A 20,360-nucleotide genomic window follows, 5' to 3' on the forward strand; every position below is an offset into this window, starting at 1 on the left:
TTTCAATGCGGGCGCATGCGGCTAATATACAGGTGCGGCTTGTGTTTGTACAAAATCGGTTTTCCTCCCGAAATGTGGTGGGTGCGGCTTCTAATCAGGTGCGCTCTATAGTCCGGAATTTACGATATGTCGGTTATTCCCTTAGAAGTCGAGTTTAAAAAGGAACTGGTGGAAGGGTCTCCAAAGGCAGTGGTTGCGGGTACAAGGTGGCCCCCTAAGACCAACTGAGTAACCTAGAGTAAAATAAATCATGGGTCATTGTGATTCTCTAGGAAATTTTATCTCTAACTGGCATGATGTTTAGTGGCTGTCTGAGCCTATTTTAACCCTAGAGGAATTATAACCTGATAACAGTAACAGCATGGTAATAACATATTTTAGAGATGCATGGCTAACTGGTAGGCATTCACGCTATTAGGTAAACAAAAGGTTGGCGACCCCTGAATTTGAGTGAGGGGCGTAGTTGTGCGAGGGGAAAGGGCTGAGGTCGGAGGGCAAAAGTTTAGAAAAGGCCTGCTGCTAGACCAGATAGAAGAGCACAAATGACTCGTAAAAATGTTAAGTAACTAAGGGAAGGAAGAAAAAAACATCTGCGCTCATAAATTATTATTAAATGTTCTAAAAGGGACCGTGTGTGATATTTGACCTGTATTGCGCAAAGGGGGTGGTGCTCCAAAGCAAAAAGAGGAAGAATACAAACTACAAAGACTCATAGTAACCAAGCCACAGCCTTTTTCCAAAAAGGGAAAACAAGAGGAAAACGGAACAAGAAAGAAAGAAAATAGAATAAAAGAAAAATGAAGACAAAAGAAGAAGAAAACAAAACTGGGGGGTAAAGCAAAGCTGTTCGGGGTGGAACACATAAGGTAGGAGTTATGAAAGGTTGGGGAAGTCATGATTTTTTTCAACATAAAATATTAACAGTGGCAAGCTAATCGCTAACTTTGTATTGCTGATGAACAGTTGTTAAAGGGACACTGTGTAATATTTGACAACTAGACAAGTAATTACACGAAGTAACCCTGTATTTATTCCTCCTGACTAAACCATTTTAGGCAACATCAACATTACCAACTGACAATAAATCAGTAGCAAACAAGCTCCGATAACCACCGTCTTGGGTTTATTCACAAATTCATCTATATATATATATATATATATATATATATACATCTTTTCTACAGAATAAATATAAATAGTAGCAAGCCAATCTCTAACTTCATATTGCTGATAAACAGTTGGTAAAAGCACACTGTGTAACATTTGAGCAATTTTGGAACCATAAAATAAGTTTAAAACTCCTATGTGAAGCCCAAAACCCAAGCTCCTAACCCAATACCTAACCTGAGAAACATGGCAACAATTTCAAGCATTTACAAGCGATTCACCTCAAATTCAATCGCATTTCAAATCTGTAAAACGCAACATTAAAATTCAAGCATTTTCAAGGATTACAAGCCCCCCTACAAACCCTGATTATTTTTTTCAAGAGAAACAAAGATAAGTACTAGTGTGCTAATCGTTAACTTTCTATTGCTGATAAACTGTTGTAAAAAAACTGCAAGTGACTAGTCAGCACGGTAGTTGAAGACGGGAGCTTTATTCTCTGACTGTGTGACCAATTTAAAACATCCGGTCAAATAAAAATAAAGCTGGGCTGAGCAGTTCCGTTGAGAATTTCATGACAACAAAACAAAAGTACGACAAATAAAACAAACAAAAAAAAACGATATTCCTGGCTTGTTCAGAGAGAATGTCTTCCAAAAAGCATTGACAAACTTGTGAGCAGGGTCTCTTAAAAGACATGGGCGTGGTTTCAAAAGAACAGTCTCTGAGTGCAGTGGAATTTTACCAAATTTACTTTATTGGGATAAACGGACTCAGTCGAGTCAAGTCGTGGTTATCTGTATAGCCCTTCATCACAAGGAATTTGAGAGTGTTGTGGCACAGGCCCAGACACAAACTATAGTTAAATACCAATAACCAAATGAATGATGTTACGATTTACGTAGTTAAATCAGATACAACTGGAAAGCTCATATAATTATGAATATATTTTACTGTGGCATTTTACTATATTCTATCATTGTTTGAGTGTGTAACCTGAATTACACAATTATAAATGTACTTTTTCATAATAATTATTAGGAAGGAGTCGAGTATTAAAACCAAGTTTTTCATTTACCGTAATTTCCGGACTATAAGCCGCTAATTTTTTCCCCATTTTTTTCAACCCTGCCGCTTATTCAGCGATGCGGCCAATTTATGTAATTTTTCTAACGGCCGCCAGCAGCGCTCGATTACAAAAAGGTAAGATTTAGCCCGCTGGAATATATGCGCCGAGGAAGACTGCAACTTCTTAGCTTGTACACGTGTACTTTGCGAGCGTGTTGCTCGCGTGTTTTGGAATAAGGAAGCGTAGGACGACGTCTAAATGACAAAGATTCTTTCCGATACTGAGGAAGACGACTTTGGCGTCAGTTATAATGAGGAAGATGAGGATGGTTTACCGTGATTTTTACAAGTACTGTATTTTTTTTTTTTAACAGACCTGTATACTGCTTTGCGAGCGTGTTGCTAGTAGCGTGTTGCTACCTGTCACAGTCACGGTTTGGGATGAGTTATATTATTATTATTATTAAAGCTTTGAAAACTCTCTCGGTGTACCATCTCTTTTTGTAAATATGTGTAACCATGTATAATATGTATTTGCAACTGTATATTTTTGTAATGTATTTATTTTAGACACTTATTCTGATATGTTTTGCACGGATGAACGAAAAATGAGGGGCGGAACAAACGCAGGGTGCCGAGTTTAAGTGGGGACTGCTAAAGGTGAGGGACAGACAAGGAAAGAAGAGGGGGTAAAAAGTTGGTTAAAGAAAAAGGAGTTGCGTGAATAAATGTGTTCAGCTGTTATATTTTTCCCACCCTTACCTTTGGAAATATACACTTTTTTCCCTGGATTACTTTCATTGGGACCCGGACTCTGCATGTCTGCATCAAACCTTAAGTACCGGTATCATTTTCCGTTCATTTTGCCGGCTGTGATTTTTGGACTGTGGACTTTGATGAAGGACATTTAGTTTCAATCGCGGGACTTGAAGTCGGGTTTGGGTTAATTTTGTGTTACATGTTTGAATGTGGGCGCATGCGGCTTATATACAGGTGCGGCTTGTGTATTTACAAAATCAGTATTCCTCTTAAAATGTGGTGGGTGCGGCTTATAATCAGGTGCACTCTATAGTCCGGAATTTACGGTAAGTTACTCTAATGCTAACATAGAAATAAAAAACGTTTTTTTTTTTTTTTAAATGTTGGTTGTCTTATGTAGTGGCTAGCCATTGATGCTAACTCATGTCTTTGGATTAGTAGAGGCCTCCTGGGGTTTGTGTGTATCCCCACCAGGGGGTCACATCACACAAACTTAATCCTCTGGTGTGATAATAATAAAAATGACAGCTGCTTCGGGATCAGCGTCTTTACACTATGTAGCTAATTGCGAATGAAAGTGAGGATTATGTTTTGCTTTTTTTAGGACACACGCCTACAAATGAGTCATGAAAAGTACCTTTTTGGGGCCTGTTGGACTATGACCAGGTTTGGGTAGGGTTACTTTAACTGGATTACTTTCAATTACTTTTGGATTACTCCAATACCAAATATGCTAATAAAAGACAAAATAAACTAAATAGGAATAAAATGACTAAATTTTGTTCAGGCTTGGGGAGTAACGGAATACATGGAACGGCAAAAATGATGTTGGCAAGCTGTTTGGATTGATTTTCATTTTGTTTCTGTCGCATTTTATGTTAGTTTTGCCGGGGATCAAAGAGATCAAAGCCAGGAGAGAAAGCTTACCACGTGCTGTGAGTCTTAATTTTATTCATATAACACTGACTTGTTAACCTGACTGCCCATTTTGCACATCTGGTTAGCTACTCTTCTTGCACTATCGGCACTATGGTAAAATACTATACGTAGCCATAATACAATACAACTTTTATTTATATCTGTACATTCAAGGAAACTGTGCGGGTCAGATGTATCGACATTTCGTTCTGTATACACGTGTACTAGAATGACAATAAAGTAGATCTGAATCTCTGAATCTGAATCATTGCATCACTTGTAGCGGTGACTTTGTGTCTTTGGTTTTTGTGACATATAAAAGGCTCTTTGTGTAGCGACCCTCTTTCATGCACGACACAAGGTTTCACAATCTCTGTGTTTATTGCCTGCATTCAATAAACAAAACAATACAAAAGTCAGGGGCCTCTGTTTACGACTGCAATTATCTTCAACGCTTACAAACTCACTTCAGCTACGGCAAGCAGACAACATGCGAGCACATTACTAATGAAACTTCGATAATAACAATGAACATAACTTTTACACGTACCTGCATTCAATAAACAAAACAATACAAAAGTCAGGGGCCTCTGTTCACGACTGCAATTATCTAAAATATTAAAGATACAAAAGAACGGGTCATCACTCAACAGGCCGCACCTCGTGGCGTGTTTGCATCAAAACACGTTGCATCTTCATTTCAAGCTGTATTGCTTAACTTCTTATTTAGTGCTTTTTTAATATACATCATTTAGAACAACTTATATATCTTTATATACAAAAATAATTTCGAAAGCAGCTCAAATGTCTAGCAAAATATGCATTTTTTTTATCCAACTGATATTGGGCACATCTTACCTTCAACGCTTACAAACTCACTTAAGCTACGGCAAGCGCTGAAGCCCATAAAGTGCCAAACGAAAAGAACAGTCGCAGACGCCCATGACTTAACAACTGAATGAGGTACCGGAATATTAACAGTAATACAACAAAAACGCAGATTTTGTGAGAATTCAAAAAAACATTCAAAACAATCAAATTTCAACTCTGTTACATTTGATTGTGAAGGATATTGTCCACTTTGGCTTAAATATTAACCATTTCAAGACTTATACCACCTTCTTCCCTGTGATGTTCACGTTGTAGGGATTTTCATATTAAGGAAATGTTTTGATTGTGAAAATTAAAGAGCAATAAGAATGTATTGCTTTATCAGGGTTGGGTAGGGTTACTTTAACTTGATTACTTTCAATTACTTTTGGATTACTCCGATACCAAATATGCCAATAAAAGACAAAAGAAACTAAATATGAATCAAATGATGACTCACAACACGTGGTAAGCTTTCTCTCCTGGCTTTGATCTCTTTGATCTCCGGCAAAACGAACATGAAAATAAATCCAAACATCATTTTTGCCGTTCTGTGAATTCCATTACTCCCCAAGCCTGCACAAAATGTAGTCATTTTATTCATATTTACTTTCTTTTGTCTTTAATTAGCATATTTGGTATTGGAGTAATCCAAAAGTAATTGAAAGTAATCCAGTTAAAGTAACCCTACCCAACCCTGATTATATGCTGCATTTTTATTTATTTTTTTCAAGATTCGATACGTTCAGGCCTCAAATTGTTGAGGTTTGTTTTTTTCCCTTTTGTCAAATGGAAAATCCCTGTCTATGACATTTTTGGTACACAAATAATTTGTAATGCTAATCGAAATGTGGTTATTGGTTTGTGTAGATATAATTGTAACTTAACTTAACTTAAACAAGACGGTATGTTTATTTAACGTTTGGAAGCTAGCAACAGTTTTGCTAACAACACTATAAAATGTCAACGTTCACAAGACCAAAATACAATATTTGTTTTCTTTTTCTTAGCTGCATAGAAAAAACCCAAGACATCAGCCAAAGTAAGTTCTTGTTTTCTGTGTTTTTGTCGGAAAATTTTAAGAACGGAACACAAAGCATTTTTAATGATAAATTACAAATTACTTTAATTTTCTTGTGAAGTTAATGAGTAGAACTTGAACTTTTAATGTGGATTTTTCTTTTTTAATTTACTTATTTATTTAGTGATTTATTTGTTTTGTGAGTGTTAAATTATGATATATTACTCGCGCAAACAGTAAAAAAATACAGTTCTAACGTTTTACGATGGAATAAACCGAAAACATTTCAGTACAGCTTTATTTCGTAAACTTGTCATGGCGTCGTTGGCTAAAAACTAGAGATGTGATTTTCCGGCTTTTTTTAAGAGAACCGGCTCTTATGGCTCGGCTTCCTGAAAAGAGACTCCCAAACGTCTCTTCAGATTTTTGTTTATTTTCTACATTTTGTATTACCCCCAAAAAATGAGACATTATGCACTAAAATAATTAATTAGTAAATGTATCGTGCTACTAGGTTATAATAATAGTCTTAATCGTTTTTAATATACAATGAACTTTTACCGAATTCACACTTTCATATGGTTTATACTAAGCAAACAACACCAAGATGACGCTACTCATATTGACCAGGATCCTGAGAGAAAGAGAGAGAGAGAGAGAATGGGAAAGAAAGAGAATGGGAAAGAGAAAGGGAGAATGACAGAGAGAGGGAAAATGTGATAAGCAAAAGTGAGTGGGAGGGAAAGAAAAGGTAAAGGAGAAGGAATAAGAAGAAAAAGTTAAGAGGAAAAGAAGATAAGAGAGGGAGATTGAAAGAAAGGGATAGAAAAAAAGAGAAAGAAAAAAGAGGGGAAAAAAGAAAGAACGAGGGATAGTAAAAAGGGGAGAACAGTGATCGAGAGAACGAGAGTGAAAAGAGAAAAAGAGGGAACAATAGAGACCAACAGTGAGAGAGGTGGAACGTGGTTAAAACAGAGGAATATGAAGAGGAGAGAAAGATGTAGAGAAAGAGAGTGAGAAAGAAATAGAGGGAGAATGAGGGACAGCGAAAGAGAGTGGGAGAAAAGGTAAGAGAAGGAGAGCGCAAAAGAGTGAATAGAAAGAAAAGTTTGAGTGAAAAAAGACTGAAGGAAAGACATAGAAAGAAAAGAAAGTGGTAGAAAAAGAGAATAAAGAGGGGGAAAAATAGAATGAGGGATAGAAAAAGGCAAAAAACAGATCAAGAGAAGGAGAGGGAACAATAGAGACCAACAGGGAGAGAGTTAGAAAGTGGTTAAAACGGAGAAATATAAGGAGGAAAGAAAGATATAGAGAAAGAAAGGGTGGGAGAATGAGAGACAGTGAAAGAGAGCTAGAGAGTGAGAGAAAAGGAAAGAGAAGGGGAGCGCGAAAGAGATAGAATATAAAGAAAAAGTTGGAGTAAAAAGATTGAATAAAAGATATGGAAAAAAAGGAGTAAGAATGAGCGATTGTGAAATGGGAAAAGAGAGAAGGAAAGAGAGAAAGACAGAAAGAGAGAAAGACAGAAAGAAAGACAGACAGAAAGAGAGAAAGACAGAAAGAGAGACAGACGGACAGAAAGAAAAAGATACATCCCCATATAGAAATAAGAAGCGTTTCGAATTGCTCTCGTCGTTCACTTCGAAGAGTCGTCTCATAGTGCCATTTCGTTCCCGACCGACACCTCACTAGCTGGAAACAACACCGGGGACGAGTCCTCCGTCCGTGTTAAGGAAACGTGAAGTATGACACGTTTTCCGCCTTTTGTGTGACGCTACGGATTCATTTTGTACCAACCCAAAGAAACTCCCCGCGGATTAAAAATCGTCGGAGCCATATTCGTCTACCACCTGGGCCCGCTTGCTTCGGCGTCGCCATGAACGGGAAGTCGGCCAATGGCTCCGCGGGAGGAATGGCGTGCATCGACGGGCTGCCGCCGCTCCCCAAGAGCTTGAGCGGTTTGCTCAACTCGAGCGGCAACTCTTGGAGGGACATGGAACGAATGTACGTGAAAAAGACGATGATTCAAGACGATTTAAGCCGGGGGAGGAACAACGCCGACAGCCTGCTCAACAGCAAGCCGGCCAACCTCGACGCCGCCCTGGCTTTGCTACGCAAAGAAATGGTAATATTTAGGGGAAGACTCTTATTTCCTATTTCCTTTCGTGTTTTGTTTTATACTCCTCGCTTTCGAACGTCTTCAAACGTGAATAATATCATTTTTGGTGTAAAAATCGGCACATATTTAATTTGAGGTTGTTAGCTTTGATAATAATGGGGAACTTTCAGGTGTGTTTCGAGCTATGATTTCTTAAAGGGGCAGTGTGTATTATTTAGACCCACCTGGCCAAGTCATGTTTATTTGTAAATGGAAATGCTTTGTTTTTATATAGCGCTTTTCAAGTCACTGACCAACCAAAGCGCTTTACAATGTGCTTCACACTTACCCATTCATACACTCGCACCGATAGCGGCGTCAACCATGCAAGGCAACTACTTGCTTATAGGGGGCATCAGGGAGTCAGTGTCTTGCCCAAAGAAGGACACTTTATAACACGGAAGAACCAGGAATCGAACCTGGGACCTATTGATCCCAAGATGAGAGCTTTACCTCTTGAGGTAAAACGAGCTGTAGGTTGAAATATGTCCACTAGATGTTGCTGAAGCCAAGAGCCTCTCACAAACTCTGTACTTGTATATGTATTAGGTCTCTGTCTCTCTATATAAATGTATCTCTCTCTCTCTCTATGCATCTCTGTCTCTTTCTCTATGCATCTCTATGCATCTCCGCCTCTCTCTCGCTCTCTGTCTCTCACTTTCTCTGTCTCTCGATGCATCTGTCTCTCTCTCTCCCTCTTTCTCTTTCTATGCATCTCTCTCTCGCTCTCCCTGTCTCTCTCTCGCTCTCTCTGTCCCTCTCTCTCTCGTTATTTCTGTCTCTCTCTCGCTCTCTCAGCCTCTCTCTCTCTCTCTCTCTCTCTATGCATCTCTCTCGCTCTCTCTGTCGCACTCTCTCTCTATGCATCTCTCTCTATGTATCTCTGTCTCTCTCTCTATGCATCGCTCTCTCTATGTATCGCTCTCTCTATGCATCGCTCTCTCTATGCATTGCTCTCTCTGTCTCTTTCTCTCTCTCTCTCTATGCATCTCTGGCTCTCTATGCCTCTCTGTCTCTCTGTCTGCGTGTGTCTGTGCGCATAGCCCTTAATCACAAAGAGTCTCAAAGGGCTGTACATACCACAGACTATTGCAAACCACTATTACACCATCCCCTGATCTAAAACCTACATGACGGCCAGAAAAACCTTAGCATGAGGAAGATGGAGAATCCTTGAGAAGTTTATCTTCCTGGTCGAAACACATGTCCACTATCTTGCTGCCACGACATTAAAAAAAATGGAAACCTCGGAAAAGGCTGGGCAAAAGACAGATAAAATGGTGCGTTTTGTTTTCTGTCTCAGTCTCTGTAGTTTGTATTGTCTTCCTTTGGATTTTTAGTACTCGTTTTCAGTTGTATTACACTAAGGGGGTCCAACCTGGTGCCGGCGGGCGTCAGGGTGCCCCCTAAGGACAGTTAAGGTGCTCGCGGACCTCTTCTGACAATAGCTCGTCAGTGCTGGGTCATTGTGATTCCCTAACTAAATATATTTTTTATTGGTTGAGTTTATTTGACCCCATTTTTAAGAATCAACCTGGTAATAACATAGTGACAACACGTTGTTATTTTAGAAATTCGAATATATATATTTTAGTTCATGGGCTTAATGGACAAAAAAAAATCTATTCAAGTATAGATTGTTAGGTCGCTGCCCTGTTTTCAGTGGGTCCCAGACCTTTGCCTTAGCAAAATAATGCTAATTAAAAAAAAAAATGGAGGGTCAAATACACTACTTATCAGTAGATGGTAATAATACTCTGATTTGATCTTTTATTCCTGTCCAGTCAATCATCGCCGTCCCAAATGTGTTTGAAAAGGACCACATTTCATTTAATTGTGATTCTGTTGGTGTTATTTCCTTTTTCCTACCATTATAATGGTTTCCTAGAAAGTTGGTGATATGGGTAAGGAAAAATAGGTTCGTTGGTCATTTTGATTCTCGAATAAATTCTGAATATAATCTGCTTTAAATTGCACAATCCTTTCATTAGATTAGAGAAATTGATTTTTTTTATTTTTTCTCGAATGGTGGGTCCTGAAGTCAGACCACTGATTTAACTATTATCCAAATGTGCATTTAAAAAAATCATTTTTTTTGCATTTATTTTACATAACATGAGCCTCACCTAAAAGGTGCTGACAAAATTGACCACCATCTTGCTGCTACGAGTGCCTCAAAAAGCTTCAAAAGGGTCAGGCAAAAAATGAAGGGTAAATTGGTGCAATTCGATCACTTTGAGTCTCCGTAGTATGTAATATTCCCTGTAATTTGTAGCACTCGTTTTTGGTTGCACTTCAACACCTGTGTCAAACTCATGGCCCACGGGCCAAATGTGGCCTGCCACATCATTTTATGTGGACCAGGAGTGGTAAAAATGTCTACAAATGAATTAAGTCAAAAATGTTTTCACCTGAAACTACTTTTCCCACAATGATTATCGACTGTTACCTGCAAAGTGATAGCCCAGCGCTACTACATGCCAATTTTTCCATGTCAGCCAAAAAGAGCAAATAAGAAAAAAATGATCCCAAAAATGTCCCATCAGTTGTTGTAATTGTGGTCATCCATTTTGGCTTGGCAGCAGTAGTAGGACTCATATTACTAAGGCAAGTCCCCAAGCACTACTTTGTAAATATTTTGGACTATTTATTGTCCAAATCTTTGAATATTCAGTTACGACCCAACCCGTTTTTGCTTGAATAGGTGTAAACGGAAACTGTGGAGCTCAAAGAAGAATCAAGGTTTGCTGAAAAAGCTACAGGACCGTTTTGTTGTCCTACCTGTCTGACTGCGTCAATCAAACCCGAACACTAGTTTCTTTTGTAAAATCATTTTTGACAAGTTGTATTGTGACAGGAGCTCCAACCCAATTTGACTTTCGCTTGCTACCCAACGTTTTTGACCCGAGGTTAACTCGGAGTGTCCGAGTCAACAAATCATCGTGTCGGGATTGTTCAAACAGGCCGAGAGACTCTCCGTATACTAGCCGGTGACCACTTCGAGGGAGAGGCTGCTGTCCAAACGTAACAGATAAGCTCCAACCTAAGGGCTTCCAAATAGGATTCCGCATAGCTTTGGTATCCTGTCCCTGGCGAAAGGGATTTTGTTTTTCATCAAGTTGTCGGAAGAACCACAGGGGAGGACTTGGTGAGAGCTGCTTTGGCTCGCCTAAGGGAAAGGAAGTGAAGAGGTTGGGCGGGGAGGGGGATTCCGTCTACATGTCAAACATTCTTTTGTGCACTGTAAAAGCTTGCCAGGTCAGGTTCTACACGGTGATAGGACCACATTTGTGTATTTGCGATTAGATTTTCTATTTTAAAAGAAATTTCATTTTTCTTGTACTAGTGTTGATTTTTTTTTTTTACTTAACCCTCCTGTTGACTTAGGGTCAAAATGTCATGCCACTGTGTTGTTAAAAACCTAGAATATCCCATCCATCCAACCATCCATTATCTCAGGGGTGTCAAAATCATTTTAACTCGGGGGGCCACACGATAGAACAAACATTCTGACTAGTAGATTAAAGAGAAAGAAAAAGAGAGATAAAGAAATAAGAGAAAGAGGGAGGGAAAAGGAGAGAGGGCAGGACAAAGAAAGAAAAAGAGAGAGAGGGAGAGAGCATGAGAAACAAGAGAGATAAAACGTTGTGAGAGAGGGGAAAAAGGAAGGGAGAGGAAGAAAGAAATCCAAAGAGAAATAGAAAGACAGAAGGAGAGAAAAGAGAAAATAAAGCGCAAAGGGTAGGAAGAGAAAAGGAAAAAAGGAGGTTAAAGCAAAAGAGGTTAAAAAGACACAGAGAGAGAAAGAAACAAAGGGCAACAAAGGAAGAGAAAAAGAGAGACACAGAGAGTGAAAGAGACAGAGAGGGAGAAAAGGTGTGGAAGAGAGAGACAGAAATAAATACAAGGACAGTGTCTTTGTTCGAGGCGCCTTTCTTTGGCAACATCAAGTTGACATATTTCAACCTGCAGCTCACTTTTCTCTTGCGCTTCTCTGAGTGTTGTCTCGCAGGCCGGATTCAATCCCTTAGCGGGCCTTATCGGGGCCGCCTGTTTGACACCTGTGCATTATCTGGACCGCTTATGCTCAGTACGGTCGCAAAGGTGCTGGAGCCCCTTCCAGCTATCATTGGACAGTGGGCAGGGGAGACCCTAAACTGGTTGCCAGCCAGTTGCAGACAGTTGCACACATTCAGACAACTCACACCTAGGGACAATTGTGACCGGTCAATTAACCTGCCATGCATGTTTTTTGAAGGTGGGAGGAAACCTGCGCAAGCACGGGGAGAACATGCAAACTCCACACAGGAAGACTGGTAGCTGGATTAGAACCCACGACCTCAGAGCTGTGCCGCGGACGCGCTAACCACTCACCCAGAATATCCCCTTGAATGTTTTACTAACTTTAAATGTTAGCTGTAGAAAAGTACTAAAGTGGTCCTTAAAATGAAGAAAACACGAGGTGTTAATCCTATTGATATGTTTCATTAGGAAAACAGCGCCCTCTTTTGGGTATGCTTTGTTAGTATCTTAGGTATCTGTTTACTCACACGAGGCTCAAACCGCAGTGTGTTGCGATGACATAATCGCACTAGAATAGAATAGAATATATCTTTCTTGTCATTGTTACAAAAAGGGTTGAACATATTTTGTCAACGAAATTGGGCGTGGCACTCCAGGTTCACATTTAACAGTGAGAATAAAAGAAAACAAAGAAGATAAAGGAACAAAGAAGATGAGGTTAAAATTTACACAAGAAATGTGGACATGTAGGATGTTACGTACATAATGTTACTACGTCATATTGCAATGTGAATTAGATTTCGGTTAATCGTGCAGCACTAATTTGCGGAATTCCCGCCGATCCTTAAAGCCTTGAAAGGCATTTAATTCATTATTCTTAAAACAAGGCCTTGATTGTCCTTAAAATGTCTTGAATCCAATTTCGAAAGTCTTGAAAAATTTGAAAGCAAAGATTTAGTCACATTTATCAATTGTCCCCATCTAGGAAGTACATTCTTTTTCAAATCGTGCGTTTTTTTAGATGCTACATTTAAAATTGGTCACTGGTGTTTTTCAGAATAGTTTTACACTGGACCAAAAAGTAGTATTTCATGCATCATGATAGAAATGCTTCATGAATGTAGTAGAAGAGTTGGAAACCGCAATATACCCAGTGTTCATTTTAGCTGTGAAAAGTGATGGGTCCCGGGCAGGGGTCAGCAATAAATGATTGGTGAAAAATTAATGCCATTAACTGTGAAAAAATAATGGAATGGTTGCTTAAATTCATAAATCCATTTATTGCAAAATTTAAATAATTAGCAATTATTGCAACCCATTAATTGCGAAAATATTCGTGTTTTTTGTTAGTCGATTGCGTCAACAAACGTGCAACTTTTCACGCCGCGCGAGCATTTCGTATGCGGTCAAGGTCACATACACGCACAATCGGGACAGTGCATGCATACGCGTAAGCTACCGTGCTTCCCCCATTATAAGACCCACCCTGAATATAAGGCCCAGCTTTTTATGAGAAATGAAATTCAACCTTCCTGCAAATAAGAGGCTCATATTACCTATGAAAACCGTAGATATCAACGTTATTTAACAACGGCAATGCTTTTCTAAGAAATTTTTAGCGAAAATGTATTACTTTTGCACATATTTTTATTTCAAAACCTCAATTTTTGACGATGATTTTGAAGTAAGGCCGGCCTTATATTCGGGGAAACACGGTAGCTGTACGTACATAGTGTGGTTGCAAAGCAGCTTTTTATTGGTCGGGACAAAATCGGGCTTGTTGATTGGCTCACGTTTTGCCTCAAGCACGTACGTCGTGGATGCCCATACGCACACGTTGTACACCACTACTACTACGCTGTATTGATTGTAATCTTCGCACGGTTATGGGACCGAAGGAAAAAATGGTTAGATTAGATTAGAGGGACCAGTTTGTTCGACCATATTGACACGGCTAGTATACCATTAAATTACCAATTAATGGCTAGAAATCCAATAAATACCCATTAATTGGCCTTGCCGCAAAAAAATCAATTTTAATTTTTTCGCACTTAAATATTAATTTTTTTTTCCAAAAATCAATTACTGATGACCCCTGGTCCCGGGGACTCGCATGCTCAAAAATCTGAAATTGTAAATCGGCGACAAATATATAAATCGATATATTCATTCAGTTTTAATCATCATAGTTTATTGGTATTACAAATCAGTGATCACTACAAGATTTTTCAGTTCACAATATTGCACATTATACAAAATACTGAAAATACTGCCATCCACTTAACTATTTTTAGCAGTGAAAGCATGGCCAAGTCTTCTTTTTGATGTCGTATCCATTCATACTTGCCTCTCTCTTCCTGCAGCAACAGAATTTCCCTAGCTAATTTGTGGTTTTTATTGTCGTTGTGCCGATCCAATGTGCTTTTCTGAAAGTTCGTATTGCAAAATGATTTATGCAATCCAGTTTTTTTGTCACGCTGTGTACACGCATCACAGAACATGTAGCCTCCATTATCATCCTCCTCATAGCGTAACCAGAAATATAATTGAGTCAATTTTGGCAGAAAAGTCCTCTTCTTGCTAGGAGTATTTTTTTATTTTCTTTCGTTGAATCGTTCGCTTCAACACGCGTGTTTTCCTTGCCTTTGCGATCTTCCGAAGAATTTTTCCGTCTTTTTTTCGTGCCGGAATTATTGCCGCTGATATCATTTTCTGCATTATGTTTCGACTTATTACTGACACTGAAGAAATAACCAATTTTGTGTTGATTTTCACCTTATCGTAACTGTTTTTTCAGAGGCATACTTCTCTTTCCCTCGACGACAAGCACCACAACAATGACGTAATCTCAAGGCAACGAGATCTCTGCGTGTAGACGAAAATTCAAACCGCGAGACCAAAACAACAATGGCGGATCTGCCTGACGAAAAGTTTGGAGTGCGGAAAATCTTTGTTAAAAAAAAAAAGTAATCGGGTAATAATGACAATTTTGTGTCAAAAACGTTGCGTCCTGGGGACGCACGTTGATTTGACACTATGCGTCCCCAGCAAAAATGATGCGTCTAGGACGCAGGGACGCGGGCAAACGAGAACACTGTAAACCAGTGGTACCTCTTCATACGAGCTTAATTCCCCCCAGGATCACGCTTGTAGCTCAAATTGCTCGCGTCACAAGCAAATTTTCCTGATACGAAATTTAACAAAAAGTGTCAGTTCTTGTCCTCCCAAAAAGCATCCAATGCCTATATCAATGAAATAAACTGCAGGTTTATTATGAGCACTTACTTTGAAGGCAGTTGCCCAAATGAAGGTGTGTGCTTGTTGCAGAGGAGGGGTGATGGAGATGGCATACCTGTCAACTTGTACGTTTTCCCCGTATTTGATCCATTTTTTGCTCATTTCAAATTGTGTACGCCGTAAAGAATTTTAATTCGGAAAACATTTAAAAAAAGACCAATCTCGTCTTGCCCATTTAGGCCCCAACCCGGATAGTCTCTGTCACTGATGGCAGACGTCAACGTCATAGCCTGCTAATATTGTCGCAGTATTCAACGTAGTCCGTCTTGCTGTGAGTAAATTTGTGCCGCGTTGTTTAAGTTTTATTATCGCTTAATAAAGAGAATTGCAACCAATCAGATGAGTATCAACTGGCTGAGCTTGACTGGTATAAAATCAGGAGACTGTAATGATACGTATGAATTTATTGCAGAATTAAACTTAAACTTTAATCGAACATACACACAAAAAACTTTTTATCTTTTTTTCCTGTAGTAGCTTGCATGTGCAAACTGGATTGGAGATGCTGGCAGTGAGCAGTCAAAAGCGATGAGTGCTCTAGAGCGGTCTCTAGTGGTAGGCTCTGGGAATGCTTGTTACCTGGATTTTCAGCCACATGCGGGGCAATATTTTTATCCCGATCAAAACTCTTGTTTTGAAATTGTCTTGAGAGGTACCACCGCACTTGTATTTATGATGCGTCTCTTTGGCGGCCCCTCCAGGTGGGATTGCGACAGCAGGATATGTCCCTGCTGTGTCAGCTGTGGTCCCTGCACGAGTCCATCCAGGAGTACAAGGGCAGCTGCCAGGACTTGAGCGCCGCCTCCAGCCTGAGCATGATGGAGAACGGCTACTTCGACGAGGACGACGAATACTACGCCGAATCGGGGGCCACGCCTACCAGCGAGAACCCGGACGGGGACGAGCTGGGGGCCGGCGCGGGAGCGGACGGCAACGCTGGGGTCGGAAAAGACGACAGCTGGGAGTCTTTTCGTGTCACCATCTGAGGCCTCCATGTGGTATTTTCGTAACATTTGCACCGAGGAATGTGATGCACTCGCCTCAGTGGGGCCCCCTTTACACCGAAAAGGGCACAACCAGCAGATCCATCGCACCACCCCTGGGGAAATACCATAGGACTTGACTACATTTTAAAAAAAAATAAGAATACCGTATTTTTCGCGCAATCGGGCGCACTGGATTATAAGGCGCACCCCCAAAAAAGTCTTTTGACATGCATTTTTCATATACAAGGCACAGTGGACTATAAGCCACATAGATTTAAAACTACAGTAAAAACTACTGTAGTTATTTGTGTATAACTGCATTTTATACACTTACGGTATATATTATTGATCAGTATAACAATGTCGCTGACCACCGTCGCGAAACATTGCGTGCAACAGGAATCGAACCTAGGTTGCGGCAGCCAAAGTGCCAGGGCTGCGCAATTAACCTAAATCTAATCGATATTGTGATGTAACGTAGTGCGATTGAGTAATCGCAAGACTCAGCATTTTTTTCCAAGGATTTATAGTCCCACATTTGTGTCTTTTTCTCCTTTTTTATTAGAGTGGTGGAGCGTTTGACCAACTACAATTCGGGTTTTAACAGCGTCAGCCAATCAGAGGCAAGCTTTGACGGAAGTAGCCAATAAAAGCCAGGCAAAGTTTGCAAGCAGGACGCTATGCCACACACCCACCGTAACAAAACTGTTTGACGTCCCTGCTTTAGATATTCTAGGATTATCACTGTGTTTTTACTCACAGTGCCAGAAACAAATGTTATTGTAAGTTATAAACGCAAAGAAGCACGACAAAGGAAACAACTCCTTGGTGTATTACACTTTAGGTTTATTTAGATCTTTCGGGACGAATTTGTGGTGAGTAAAAAACAGTGTTATAATCAGATATTTAAAAAATGCCTTTTCATAAGTTATCTGTATCACTGGTGGTCTATCGGTTAGGTTTCAGCCTTCTTCACAGCTGCGACCCAGGTTTGATTCCCGTTACATTCAATGTTTTGCAATTGTGGTCAGCGGTATTGTATCAGAAACGACTAAATACCCTATCTATCTCTAATTGAATGCACATATAAGGCGCACCAGTTTATAAGCCGCACTTTCAAAATTCTGGCCAACTTGGGGTTTTTAGGTGCCTTATAGTCCGGAAAATATGGTAACACACTGTACGTGGAATGGTTTTTTTTTTATTATCATGAACATCTCCAGTCACCTAAAATATCTGGCGGGTTTACATATACATGTATGAACAAAGTTGTAGTATTTATTATATAGTGTAAAATGACGCAATATTTGAAGTGTCGGAGAAAATTTGTAGCCAACCATGATTTTATTTTTATTTTTTCAAACCGAACGAGATTACAAAGGGGATTTTTTTTTTTTTTTTTAATTTAAGGATTTTAGCTGACATTGTAAACGTTTCCGCAAAACTGTAATAATGAATCAGGGATTTTGAGGCTGCTTCACAGCTTTAATGCTGTGTTAAAGGGACAGTGTGTATTACTCAGTGGTTTGAAAAACTGAATTGGTTCAAAAAGAACTATTGCTTGAAATGATAAGCAAAAGATACGTGAACCATTATATAAGAAAAAAAAATTAAATACTCAACGGGCGAGACATTCGCATTTATTTTACATAACTTGAGCCTTACCTAGAGGAAGCTGACTTAATCTTGCAGCTACGGAAACCCAAAGAGAACAAAAAGCTTTGGGGAAAGACTTGGCCAGAGGTGTCCAAAGATTTTAGAAAGCGGGCCGGATTTGGTAAGCTGAAAATGTGTGAGGGTCGACTATTCAGCCTGGCGTTCTTTGAGCAGTCTTTGATAAATTTACCCTCCGTGAAAGGATTGCAGTGCCTGCCGATCAGTCGTGACCTCGTAGCTCGCCTTTGCAGCATTTTTATTTGACTCGCTTGTGATAAAGCGCGGTCATGCCGTTAAAACAGCTTCCAGTTGCTTCACCTTTTCACAGCGTTCATTTCAGATCGTTTTTTTGTAGTCGGCATGTTTCGTCTTGCATTGCCTCTTGATATTCTTTGAAAACAGCCACTGTCTTTTGGTAAATTAGGCATGTTCAGTTGTTTTGGATTTTGGTGAAAACAATTTCCACGACCCTCACAGTCAACTTTCTTTTTTTTTAATTTACAGTCAAGAATAGGTTGGGCGGAATTTCTCACAGAAAACCAAGGGCAATGTGGCTAAAGGGCTGAAATGGTGAAAACATTTTTTTTTTAAATGTACTTTGTACTGCGGTCAACATTATTGGTAGGCCTATTATTATTATTTTAATGACAGAGGCAACAGGCCAGTAAAAATTTGATCACGGGCCGTAACTGGCCCTCGGGCCGGACTTTGGACATGTCTGGGCTAGGCAAAAAAAGAAGTGAAATGGTACGTTTTGGTCACTTTGTAGAGTCTTTGTAGTTCGTAGTCTTCCTTGTGCTTTTTAGCACTCGTTTTGGCTAAACTACACCATACAACAACATCTAGTGGTCAGAAAATATATACTGTCCCTTTAAAACTTTGACACAGAATTTAAATTGTATTGGGTTATTTTTCCACAATTATTTTTAGCTCTGAATGTTTTGTGGAAAAAAACAAGTTTTGAGATTTCCAATTTCAGTGAAGCATCAGGCCGGAATATCGAGAAACAAATCCGTTTCGAGAGGAATGTCTTTACAATTTAGCCTTGTGAAATTACACACCAAAAGATTGATCGATCGAGTCGATTTTGACCCTTGTAGCTTTCCATGTATTAGCGCTCTAATGTTTACGAACCACTCGAGAAGCACAAGATTGTGAAAGTGCTCGCAAGAATGAAGATTTTGGATTTTCGTAGCGATCGCTCGAACACAGGGTCTTTATGTCAAGCTAACGCCACGTTCGAAATTACCGTCTTTGTCGTACACTACTAAAGACGGCCGCTGTTACGATGAAGAAATGTAAAAAAAAGAACATGGGAAAAGAATGTCTCCGCACGGTAGCATCGGGTTCATTGTGCCTTTAGCTTACGCTAATAAGCGCTAACGCGATTCTTGTTTAACAACACAACAGGCGCATAGAAAGCCTACTATATACATTGGCTATTTTACACTCAGTAAACCCTGTATCTAAGTGCATAACCTCGTTTTTGGGTGTTATTCGGATTTTGCTGGAATTTTTCACGGTTAAGAATTCGATATGAGCCCAAAATGGTCGCCGTCGCGGGTTTTTTTAAGGAAGTGGCCATTTACAAAATGGCGATCACGCAATGGCAATATGCAGCTCTCCATGAAAAATACTCGAAATGTATCAGTGAATGTTTTTGTCCCTTTTAGTTATCTCACCCTCCCAAACGCACACGGTCATTGGATGTTTTCACTACCAGTGCCTTCACGAATCAGTGTTTTCAGGATTGTTATGCTAACAGCTAATACAAACTACACGGGAATAGTCACAATTTTTTCCGGTCTATCGCTGTATTGTTTATGAAGTCTCCAATCGGTTTTCACTCGAATTACTCTTACGTATGCTACAAACCTATAGGAAATTGCGTTGCTCGGATTGTGTAGAAGAACGGAGGACCCATGCTGCCAAATGTAGAAGTACATGTTTAAATACCTACAATTATATGCCAATATATGAATAACTCACATAATACCTAAATATATGACATAAATGCAATGAATTCATATATTTTTGCAGTTTGTAGCATCAGTATTTTATGTTTTTTATAGTTGAGAGCAGGGGTCTCCTATTTGTTGTATTTCTAAAACAGGGGTGTCAAATTTAATTATACAGAGGGCCAGAACTCAAACCACACCTTTGGTCGCGGGCTGAATAGGATAAATATTTATTAAATATACTAAAACTTTCCTTTTTTTTTAAAAAAATAAACAAAACAAAAAACATAAATATGAATTTAAAACTGAATATTATTCCAGAATAAACAAACTTAAACATTAAATGAATTAAAAATCTCTCCTGTCAAAACTATACAAATTGAAAATATGAAAAAATACGACAAATAACAAAATGCACAATATATTACAAAATACAATACTAATGAATAAATACATGCCAAAATACACGTCAAATGACAAAATACACGACAAAATACACCACTAGTGATTTAGTACGCGATAAATGACAACATATGCTA

General features: G+C 39.3%; 1 protein-coding gene and 1 long non-coding RNA gene across 2 annotated transcripts in view; one reads left to right on the plus strand and one right to left on the minus strand.

The window, feature by feature from the left end:
* The window catches only part of LOC148346230 (uncharacterized), a 145,123-nt gene that overhangs the window by 29,910 nt on the left and 94,853 nt on the right, over positions 1-20,360 (minus strand). The window lies entirely within an intron of this gene.
* Positions 7,405-19,649, plus strand: fam89a (family with sequence similarity 89 member A). Its single transcript, XM_088324790.1, has 2 exons — positions 7,405-7,868; positions 15,923-19,649. The coding sequence occupies exons 1-2, from the start codon at positions 7,620-7,622 to the stop codon at positions 16,205-16,207; spliced, it is 534 nt and encodes a 177-aa protein (XP_088180916.1). The 5' UTR covers positions 7,405-7,619; the 3' UTR covers positions 16,208-19,649.

Source organism: Urocampus carinirostris, chromosome 20 (genome assembly GCF_059441175.1).
Source record: "Urocampus carinirostris isolate Australia breed hairy pipefish chromosome 20, RoL_Ucar_1.0, whole genome shotgun sequence".
Taxonomy (NCBI): domain Eukaryota; kingdom Metazoa; phylum Chordata; class Actinopteri; order Syngnathiformes; family Syngnathidae; genus Urocampus; species Urocampus carinirostris.

What these genes read in the sequence shown, in the direction of transcription:
- fam89a (XM_088324790.1), top strand. Translation starts at nt 7,620, where the DNA reads ATGAACGGGAAGTCGGCCAATGGCTCCGCGGGAGGAATGGCGTGCATC. An exon ending in CTTTGCTACGCAAAGAAATG is followed by an intron (nt 7,869 to 15,922) that starts GTAATATTTAGG and finishes CGGCCCCTCCAG; the next exon opens with GTGGGATTGCGACAGCAGGA.